General features: G+C 56.7%; 1 protein-coding gene across 1 annotated transcript; it reads right to left on the bottom strand.

Moving 5' to 3' along the window:
• Positions 1-404: 404 nt before the first annotated feature.
• AJUBA (ajuba LIM protein) lies at positions 405-9,972 on the bottom strand. The gene is made up of 8 exons (XM_061180631.1): positions 8,583-9,972; positions 5,685-5,786; positions 3,992-4,059; positions 3,808-3,870; positions 2,958-3,088; positions 2,822-2,873; positions 2,048-2,116; positions 405-1,593 (listed from the first exon to the last, which is right to left on the bottom strand). The coding sequence occupies exons 1-8, from the start codon at positions 9,613-9,615 to the stop codon at positions 1,438-1,440; spliced, it is 1,674 nt and encodes a 557-aa protein (XP_061036614.1). The 5' UTR covers positions 9,616-9,972; the 3' UTR covers positions 405-1,437.
• Positions 9,973-10,318: the final 346 nt, after the last annotated feature.

Here is a 10,318-nt window from a genome sequence, read left to right on the forward strand (position 1 = left end):
CAACTGGAGGGCTCCTCCTCCACAATCCATTTGGAATGTCTTGATCTTTGGGTCTCTGGCCCTTGGGGCCCTCCCTAGAGGACTCTTCTGCCAGGGCTACAGAGTGCCTTCCTTTTCTTGGCTGGCCTCAGAGGGGCCCACTGGCCAGAGGAATTTGTCAATGGTGGTGACGGCAGCGGCAGTGACTGCATCTCAGATATACTGGGTTGGCCAAAAAGTTCGTTTGATGTTTTCCGTAAGATGGCTCTAGTAGCGCTTAGTTGTCTTTAACTTCATTTGAAACAATTTTGTTAGATTGTATTGTGACAGCTATCATATCAGTGTGCATTTTTAAAAAAACTTATAAAAATTCGTGTATTTTTGTGTAGCCATTTTAATATTGAAGATGGAAGAAAAAAGGAGCATTTTCAGCATATTATGCTTTATTATTTCAAGGAAGGTAAAAACACAACTGAAACGCAAAAAAAGATTTGTGCAGTGTATGGAGAAGGTACTGTGACTGATCGAACGTGTCAAAAGTGGTTTGCGAAGTTTCGTGCTGGAGATTTCTCGCTGGACGATGCTCCACGGTTGGGTAGACCAGTTGAAGTTGATAGCAATCAAATCAAGACATTAACTGAGAACAATCAACGAGGGAGACAGCTGACATATTCAAAATATCCAGATCAAGCGTTGAAAATCATTTGCACCAGCTTGGTTATGTTAATTGCTTTGATGTTTGGGTTCCACCTAAGTTAAGCGGAAAAAAAACGTTCTTGACCATATTTCCGCATGCGATTCTCTACTGAAATGTAACGAAAACGTTCCGTTTTTAAAACAAATTGTGACGGGTGATGAAAAGTGGATACTGTACAATAACGTGGAATGGAAGAGATCGTGGGGCGAGCGAAATGAACTACCACCAACCACACCAAAGCCCAGACTTTATCCAAAGAAGGTGATGTTGTGTATATGGTGGGATTGGAAGGGAGTCCTTTACTACGAGCTCCTTCCAGAAAACCAAATGATTAATTCCAACAAGTACTGCTCCCAATTAGACCAACTGAAAGCAGCACTCGATGAAAAGCATCCGGAATCAGTCAACAGAAAATGCATAATCGTCCATCAGGATAACGCAAGACCGCGTGTTTCTTTGATGACCAGGCAAGAACTGTTACAGCTTGGCTGGGAAGTTCTGATTCATCCACTGTATTCACCAGACATTGCACCTTTGGATTTCCATTTATTTCGGTCTTTACAAAATTCTCTTAATGGAAAAAATTTCAATTCCCTGGAAGACTGTAAAAGGCACCTGGAACAGTTCTTTGCTCAAAAAGATAGTTTTGGGAAGATGGAATTATGAAGTTGCCTGGAAAATGGTAGAAGGTAGTGGAACAAAACAGTGACTACACTGTCCAACAAAGTTCTTGGTGAAAATGAAAAATGTGTCTTTTATTTTTACTTAAAAACCGAAGGAACTTTTTGGCCAACCCAATAATTGGCAGGGGGCTGTCGGGCATTGAGCCGCTGCATGTGACAGCCGTGGCAGAGCAAGTGCCCATCCAGAGGGAAGCAGCAGCAGCCTTCCTCGTCACTCAGCTGCATCCGGCAGTCCTAGGGAAGAAGGACACCTAGTTTACCTCAGCCCAGGCACCGGGGACATCGTGGAAGTTGGCCCTGCTGGGCACTAGACTCCCAGTGACTGGGAAAAAGGGGGCTGGGCTGGAGGCGGATGAACTCCCAGAAGAGAAACCTGAGAAAATACCTCAGCTGGACGCCAGGTGTCGCTGCTACAGCAGAAATAATGAGACAGGCTCCCATTTCCAGCTGTTACCACGAGTCCCTAGTTTTAGGAGTCTTGACTCTGGGGAAGCCAGATTTAGAAAGGACTAAACGACCACACCCAGAGAGAGTGGCTGAAGGACGCGAAAGAGGCTGGTGATGGGTCAGAGCACCTTCCTGGTTTCCCGTATCCTAGACCTCTCCTACAGACTCTGGCAGTTCTAGGACTTCACTCCCCCAGCCCCTTTCTAGCTCTCGTCTGGGAGCCCGGGCACCCAACACTCACCTCGCAGTGGTAGCACTCAAAGTGATAATCTCGGTCCATGGATATCACCCTCACAATGTCCTCACAGCCCTGAAATAATGCACACCCCCATGGGCATGAGAGCAGCACGATAACCCCAACTCTCCCCTCCCCCACCAGCCCCCCTTCCAACGGGAAGATCACACAGAGGCCTCCAGAGCCTCTCTGCCACCGTCTGCAGCTTTGAGGTGGCCTCTGCAAACCCTGTGGGAACTTTCCCCCTCTCCTTCCTTGGCACTGCCTCCAGGAAGGCATGTCCCCTCGTGGAGCCTCCCCTCTGTCCAGGGGCTCAGGCCTTACAGAGGGAAAGGAAAGCGGCAGGCTGTATCAATAACGTAAGCTAAGCCGGGGACGAGGAGACCCAATAGGGCCTGGTTCCTCATGGGCTTTTGGCTTCTCTCCCTTGGCACACACAGCGTAAATCATTTCTGACCCCTTCCTACCCGCCCTGAGGATTCTTCCCACCTTTTTCCAGCCCCTACATCTGGGGGCTGGTGACCTTGACTTCAAAGAAAGTCTCCTTCTCTGGACTGGGAGAAAAGAGATGGAGCCTGGGTCCAGCAAGGCTGTCAGACAAGTCCAGGCCCGGATGTTGGGGTCAGGGTGATGACCCAGAGAGCAGAGTCACACGGGAATCTTCGCGGAGTACATTCCTCAGCACCACTGCCTCCCAGGGGAGGCCAGGCGGCATGTCCCCAGTCCCTCCCCAGAGGCAGCAGCACTGGCTGCCCTGCAGGAGAACACAGACATACTGACCTCTGAGGGGAGGATGGGTTGGCCACAGGCCGCACACTTAGGAGCGTAATTCCTGAAAGAGAGAGGACAGAGGGGAGCTGAGGTGGGGGGAATCCCTGAGCCCAGGTCCACACCACACCCCGGGCGGGGCACTCACTTGTGGTAGTCGGTGACACAGTACACCTGGTTGGAGAAGTCCACAGTGAAGGGGATGCCGTCCAGGCACTTGTTGCAAACGATGCATCGGAAGCAGCCGGGGTGATAGGACTTTCCCATTGCCTGGAGGATCTGGCTCGGGGGGCGGGAGGAGAATCAGTCTCTGCTCTCCAGCTACCGATGACGTTCCCTGCTGCTCCCACTAACCTCATCTGAGCCCCTGCTCTCGTCCTAGAACAATGCTGTGTAATCTGGGAGGACCAAAGAGTCTTAAAATGGAGGCAGAAACCCTGAAAAAGGTCTTAGGGAGCCTCCAGGCCAGTGTTTCTCAGCCTTGGCTGCATATCAGGGTCACCCAGGGAGGTTTTTAAGCCCATCAATGCCTGGGTCCCACCCAGAAGTATTCACCACAGTCTCTGGTGATGACCCAGCATTGGTATTTTCTTTACTTCTTCCCAGGTGATCTGCTAGGCTGCCAGGGCTGTGAACCACTGATCCAACCCAACTCCTCCTTACAGAAAAGAAAACTGAGCTTCAACTGATCCCAACCAGTAGCAGAAAGGGGATTAAGCCTCAGGACCCCACGCTGCTGGCTCAGGTGGAGGGCCGGGCTGTGCCTGCAGAGTTAGGGAGTTAGAGATCACAGGAGCCTGGGGTGGCAGGCCGAGGAGTCCAGACTTGATCCCATAGGCAAAGAGAAGCCACTGTAAACAGTGGTTCTGGGGAAGAATGGGATGCAAGTAGTTGCTGATAGGTTTCCTCCCCCCACCTTTTCTCAGTATCCATTTAGTTCCTGATTCCACCCCTCGGCCCCTCAGCCTCACAGTCTCAGCTGAAGACACTGTGCTTACCTTCTCCAAAATCAAGTGACCACAGACACAGCATTTCTCAGCTGCCTCCTGAAACCCTGAAAACTAGGAGGAGAAGACCAAGGGAGGATGTTATGCGCTGAGAATGACCTGATGGGTGGAACCCCAGTGGGCCACAGAGAAAGGGGTGGGAGCCAATTCCAGGCCCAGGGGACCCCTCACTCACCAGATAATCTTCCTCACAGTACACAGAGCCGTTGACGCTGTAGAAAGCCTTGCAGCGCAAAGTTCGCCCTAGAAGCAGTAGACAAGGGGCTGGAGCCTCTCCCAGGGTCCAGGCACAGGGCATCCCCGCCATGGGGTAACTGCTCTCCGGTGTTTCATGATGCGTTTAAATCTGGATTTCAGTGCTTGTCCGCCTAACTGCTGTCTGTCCCGTCTCCCCACACAAATACCCCATCTGATGCAATTCCAATTTGTTTGGTCTCACTCCTGCCAATTCCCCACTCCTTTGCTTGCTGCTCCTCCAGCTCCTGACCCCTCAACAGCTTTCTGTGACCCTGCTTTAAAGGGGTGCCTTCTTCTCCAGTGCCTGTGCTTGCTCGGGGAGCCACCTGGGAAAGCAAAGCCAACCACAGGCTGGGGGACAAGGTCAAGGGGCTCTGAACACGGGGCCCTACAATGCGCTCAGAGACAATCACACTGTCATGGACTTTGCCCTCTGGGACCTTTCAACCCAGGAGCTTCTGCACAGCTCTCCTGTTCTCCTAGCCCTGTCTGTCTCCCAGGGATAGGCTCCATGGAGGTCAGGACATACTGGAACTACTGTTGGGGACAAAGTGCTTTGTTTGGGAGCAAAGTCGGTCCCCTTTCCTGCTGCACTAGGCTGCTTCCCCAAGCTTAGAGGGACCCAGAGTCTCCGGGGTCAGAAGCAGCCCAGGATCTTCTGCAAGCAGACAAGGCAGGACCGCTCCCGTGAAACCAACACCCAGGAACTGCTCCAGGGTGTCTAAATTATTAGGGATGAGGAGGAATGAGAATGGGCAAGTTTCCTACCTCTGCCCTCTTCTCATCAAAATCTCCACTTCCAGCTCTGCCCAGTGGTTTAGAAAAGTTGACTTAGAAACTTATGAGACACAAGGGAGTAGAGAGAGGGAAAGAGACATTCCCAGCAGAGGCTCTATAAACAGAAGGACAAACAGATAGATGAACCTAAAGGGAGCCAGGCAGGGGCTGGGAGTGGCTGGAGTCAGGCAGAGATAGGAAATTAAAGGTCCAGCAAAGGAATCAGAGTGGGTAAGCAGGGGGGCCGGGTAATGAGGGAGGTGAGGGAAAGGCTGGGGAGTTGAGGCCGCTGGGAGCACCCCCTGCTCCAGGCGGGCCTCCTGAGCTAACAGCAGCGGGCATTCCTGGAGCGTGATGTCATCAGCTTGGCATGGCCCGGTGGCCTGCACTCCAGCGAGGTGGCTGAACTCTGACCAGCCGAGAGAAAACCCCCCTCTCCACTCCCCCACAGCTCCCCGCTCCCTCAGCCCACCCCACCCTTCCCACATTCCAGTCTTTCACTGTCGCCCCAGGCAACTCGGCTGCCCTAGACCAAGCCCCTCCAAGGAGAGGCTGGAGGGCTGGGAGGGAGTCCAGGCTGGGCAAGCAGGAAGGCAGAAAAAAGAGGGAGGAATAGAGCGGAGGAAAGAGTCTCAGCAGAGGGAGGGCTGACCTCAGCAAGCTGACCCAACATGGGGGCGGGCGGGAGAGAACCAGGTAGAGCACAGAGAAGGGAAGCAAGAGAGAAGGTGGGGGCCAGACCAGCAAATGGAGAGGCACAAGCCCTGCTTTCCTTAGGCACTTGTGAGTGTGTATGTGCGGGGAGTGCTTGAGGCCTCAGGGCCTGGTCCAGAAGGTCTGGGGGCTGCACTCACCACAGGAGCAGCAAACAAAGCACTGGGTATGGTAGAGGCTGTCCAGGGCCTGGCAGGCGTTGCTCTGCCCATAGATGCCTTTGTTGCACTTGATACAGGTGCCTGAGAGGAGAGAAGAGGTTGTCAGCATCATAGCGCACTCCCCCAGCTCAAAACCAGGGATTCCTCATCTTTCCTGATGGCAGAGGACCACCAGTCACAGCCTCCTTTTGACGGGCTCCCTTTTGGGAAGAGAGAGTTAATGGGATGCAGCAAGGTCTTGGCTGGGCAGACTTATGCTTGTTTACTGATTAATCAACAGACATTTTCTGAACATCTATTTAGTGCCTCGCAACAATATTATGCCCAATACTGTGGAAAATTGGAGAAACTCAAAGATATGGTCCCTGGACTTCAGATGCTTGGTTTCTGTTGGGGAGAAAAGACTAATCAGGCAACATATGATCCCCGTTGCACTGCGTGGGACAGTCAGAGATGTGAGTCCATAAGGGCCCAGCAGCAGGCTGGAAAAAACTTCCTAGTGAAAGCACGCCAGGTCCAGAAAGCCTCTCCAGGACCTCGGCTTCCCCATCTGTCAAATGAACTGCCATTCAGCTACAGAATGACTTCTGCTCTGTACCTCTAGGCTTCCAAAGATGGAAAGAAGGATCTGGCTCAGCAGAGGGCCCTGTGCAGAGGGGACCATATGAGTGTGACTCCTCTGGGGAGGTGGCTGCTGAGAATGCAGGGTGTGTTCCAAGGATTGAGGGTTGCAGAGGAAGGGGGGGAAGGGTGGCAGAACCCCTAATGTCTCCCTGTCATCTTCTATCATAGGAGGAACAGAGCCAAACTGCTCTTCCCTGACATCTCCCCTAAAATACATTAACACCTGGCTCTGGCACCCGCCTTTCCTGGGTGTGTTCTTCCCTCCTTCCACTCCCCAATTCCAGGCCCATGAGTGAGGGCTAGGGCCTGTCTTTGGGGAACAGATCCCAACGGGCCCGCCTCACCCCGCCCCACCTCTCCCCCTCGGCACACTGCCACACTCCTTGCCTGTTGGGGCCCATCCAGTCTTTGCCCAGGGGCTTGGGAGCCCGTGCAGCAGCTGCAGCGACTGATGGGCCCAGGCCTGTCCTGCTCCCACCCTCTGGCAGCTGGGCAAGGCTGTAGCCAAGGAAGAGGGCCCCTACTAGGGGCAGGAGTAGGAGGGTACAGTCAGGCTGGGGGTTCTGTCAGAGGAGGCAACCTAACCCCTAGGGAAAGAAGCACACCTCCCCCCCACCGGGGTCAAAATGCGGCTTCCGCAGGGGAGGGGAACTCTGCCCCAAGATTGCCATGCCAGGGGGCCCTGTCAAAGCCATTGCTTTGGGAAGCCTTGGACATTACGGGAAGACAAGCGCCAACTGCTCAGGCATGTCCGCCTCACCTCCTCTAACCCAGCATATCCACTCCTAGGTTCTTCCTGCCATTTTACTGCACTCTCTCCCAGCTCCTTTCTTCCTTCTGGTTCTGATGGCTTAGCCGAGGAGACTTCTCTCCACCCATCAGCCACTTCTCCCCAGCCTCAAAAGGAAACTGCTAAAAGGATCCTGTCACTTAGTCTCTCTTGACCAAAGCATCATCTGCTCTGGGTTTTCCTCTCTCAGGTGGGGGTGGGGTGGGGGGGAAATGGGGGGAGGTTGGAGTTGAACCAGCCTGCAGCCCTGCTACCTCTGAACCTCCTCCCCAACCTTCCTTCCCTGGCTGGGTTCCTCTCTCTATTTACATTTCTAGCCACAGAGTTCTAGAGCATGGGGTCCGGGGCAGGAACATGGATGGTGAGAAAGGTGAGAAGATGCTGGGAACACTGAAGAGGCCCACAGACCTAGGGGCGGGTCCTCCACTTCTTTCTGTACTTCCTATCACAATCAGATTAGCATTTTTTTATATAGTGAAGTGGTGCCTGCGGGTCTCGGCTAAAAGATCGTTCAAGACACCAATATCCCCCCCCCCCCATAGCCGAGACATATAATCAATTAACACTTCCTGAAGGTAACTGCGTCCGGGAGAGAGGCGGCGACCAGGTTTCTTTAGCAGGAGGAAATAAGGGGCTACTTCGTGCCTGAATCTGAGCAGGTTATGGCCAGAACTGAAGCCCGGGTTATTTCTGGCAGCTATACACGGTCGCCGTCCATCCAGGGGTGATGTTGTACCGGTGGTCAAGGCTTCTGCCCTGACTTCCGGAGGATGGGGAAAACAGAAGCTGACACCACCGGGTCTCGGCTTAAATGCCCACCCACGCACGGAGCCAGCAGGACTGGGGCCAGACAGCAGTAGGGTCCCTGCTTTCCGTCCCAGGGCTTTCTTCCTCCCCCCGGGCTCCATTTCGCCGACCGCGGCCACAGCTCCGCGCGTGTTAGGAAACAGCTCCCCCACCCCCTGCACCCCACCTCCGCCCAGTGCCGCGCGGCCGGCCCCGCCCGCGGGCACCTGGAGCGCCCGGGCAGGAACCGGCACGCACGCGGCCCACCCGCCCCGCCCCCCCACCCGCGCATTCCCCGAATTCCTGCGGGCGGAGCCTGGGCCCGGCTGGGGGCGCGGCGCGCAGGAGCCTGCAGGGGCAACGCCGCCGAGGGGGGAGCAAGATGGGGGGATGCTCTCCCAGCCCCACTTGGTTCGCCTCAACAAGGCCTCCTACCGCGAAAAACCCAGGCTCTAAAGCTGAGGAACTGGGATTCACGAGATCATCAGGGGGGTTGAATTTAGCAGGAATAAGGTGCCCGTGGTCCATTTGAAACCCAGTGGGATGGGGAAATTCCTCTTGCCTCTTTCCTAGCCCCGCGTCTCTGCCTCCGACTTCCCAGCGCCCGCCGCCGGGGCAGTGGCGAACCGAATGCGGCGACGGGTCTCTTCCCGTCCCTAACCACTTCTCTCACTCACCAAAGTAGTCCTCTCTGGACTCCGGCTCCCGCATCCGGGCCCGGGCGGCCTCTGGAACGAACGCACCTGGCGGCTCCTCGAGACCTGACGGCTCAATCCCCGAGGGTTCCCCGCGGGCGCCGGCTTCTCGCCCACCCGTGCCCACCGTCAGGCGCAGCAACGCTGTTAGTTCATCTTGGTATCGGGCGCCCGCGGCGCAGTCCCCGTAGCCAGTCACCGAGTGTCGTCCGGGTTGCGCCCCTCGTCTCTCCAAGGGCCCCGCCGCTCCCACTCCGGCCCCGGCCAGAGCTCCCGGGCTGCCCAGGGCTGGGGGATACGAGTGGCGGCTTTCCTGGCAGCCGAACCCCGCGGGCCGATGAGCGCACAGTCGGTCCAGGGCAGCGTGGAGCTCGGGGTAGGCGGACGGCACCCCTCCAGAGGAATAGCCCGCCGGAACCCCGGCCAGAGGTGGGCCAAACAGGCATGGCCCGGCGGGCAGGGGGCTGCCGTGGCGCTGGTCGTAGCCCATGCTGATGCCGCTGGTACGGTTGCTGCAGGGTCGGCTACCTCCGGCTCCACCAGCCCCCGCCCCGTCCAGCAGCAGACTGCCCCGGGGGCTGGACGGCTTGCTCGCGTCGCTGGCTGAGCTACTGGCGAAACTGGAGCGGGGGCTTAGGGCTGGGGCCGTCTCCAGCCGAAAGTCGGGGGGCAATGACTGAGGTAGAGGCAAGGCCCGGGTGGAAGGCGGCCCCCCGGGAAAGGAGCCTTCGTAGCGCGGCGCCTCAAAGGAGCCGCGAGGGTTCCGCTCAGCGTCCAGGGGGCCTTGCTCCCGGGCTGGCTCCAACGGCTCATCCCCAGGTCCCCCAGTAGCTCCACGGGGCCCTGATTTCCTAGGTCCCCCCAACCCACTCAGGCGCCCCTTGCCCGGCCCGGGGGTCCCATCAGACCCAGACCTGCTAGATTCACCCTTTCTGCGGCCGAACTTGGCGCTGCCGGAGTCCGAGAGTCTTAACTTCTCCAGCAGGCGACTGGCTTTCTCCCCTAACCGCTCCATGCCCTCGGGCCTGGGGCCTCCAGCCCCCTCCCCGCCCGGCACCCTGCAGCGTCTCGGCGGCCGCCTCTCTTTCCCTGCGGCCGGACTTCGCTTCCCCAGGGGCACAGGATAGGCACAGGGGTTTAGCGGGCGCCCCGGATGCCCGGCGCCAAGAATCCCGCAGCATCCCCCAGCGAGAGGGGTTGCGTCCCCTCGCGCATCAGGGGTTAAGCGGGGCTAGAAGTGCCTACGGCCGCGGCTGTCCGGTCCGCAGGTCTATCTGTTCACGCGTCGACTCGCCCGGCAGCCCCACTCTCCCAGGCCCCCGCCCCCCTCGCTCACACACTCAGCACCGACCCAACTTCTCTCCCAAACTTTTGTCTGCCTGGCCGGATCTACTTTCCTGGAGGGGCGGAGCGCCGTGTGCGAGACGAACGGGGGTGTCGGCGCAGGAATCTGGTGCGCCGAGAAGGGGGGGCGGCTGTTGGTGCTAAGTGTACTGGAGCTGGAGATCCGCCGACTGGAGGCGAAAGGATGGCGAGGGGCAGTTTGGACAGTTGCTACTACATCAGTCAAGAATTGGGACATGAAAAAGTGGGGGAGGGGGAGGGGAACTCTTTGTTTGCAGTTGGAATGCGCGGAGGGGCACGGTGGAATGTCGCGGTCGAGAACGGGGAGACGCGAGGCATGTTGTGCGCAAACACCGTGACTTTGTTCCTAGTGT

The sequence above is a fragment of the Eubalaena glacialis genome, chromosome 2 (genome assembly GCF_028564815.1).
Source record: "Eubalaena glacialis isolate mEubGla1 chromosome 2, mEubGla1.1.hap2.+ XY, whole genome shotgun sequence".
Classification (NCBI taxonomy): Eukaryota; Metazoa; Chordata; class Mammalia; order Artiodactyla; family Balaenidae; genus Eubalaena; species Eubalaena glacialis.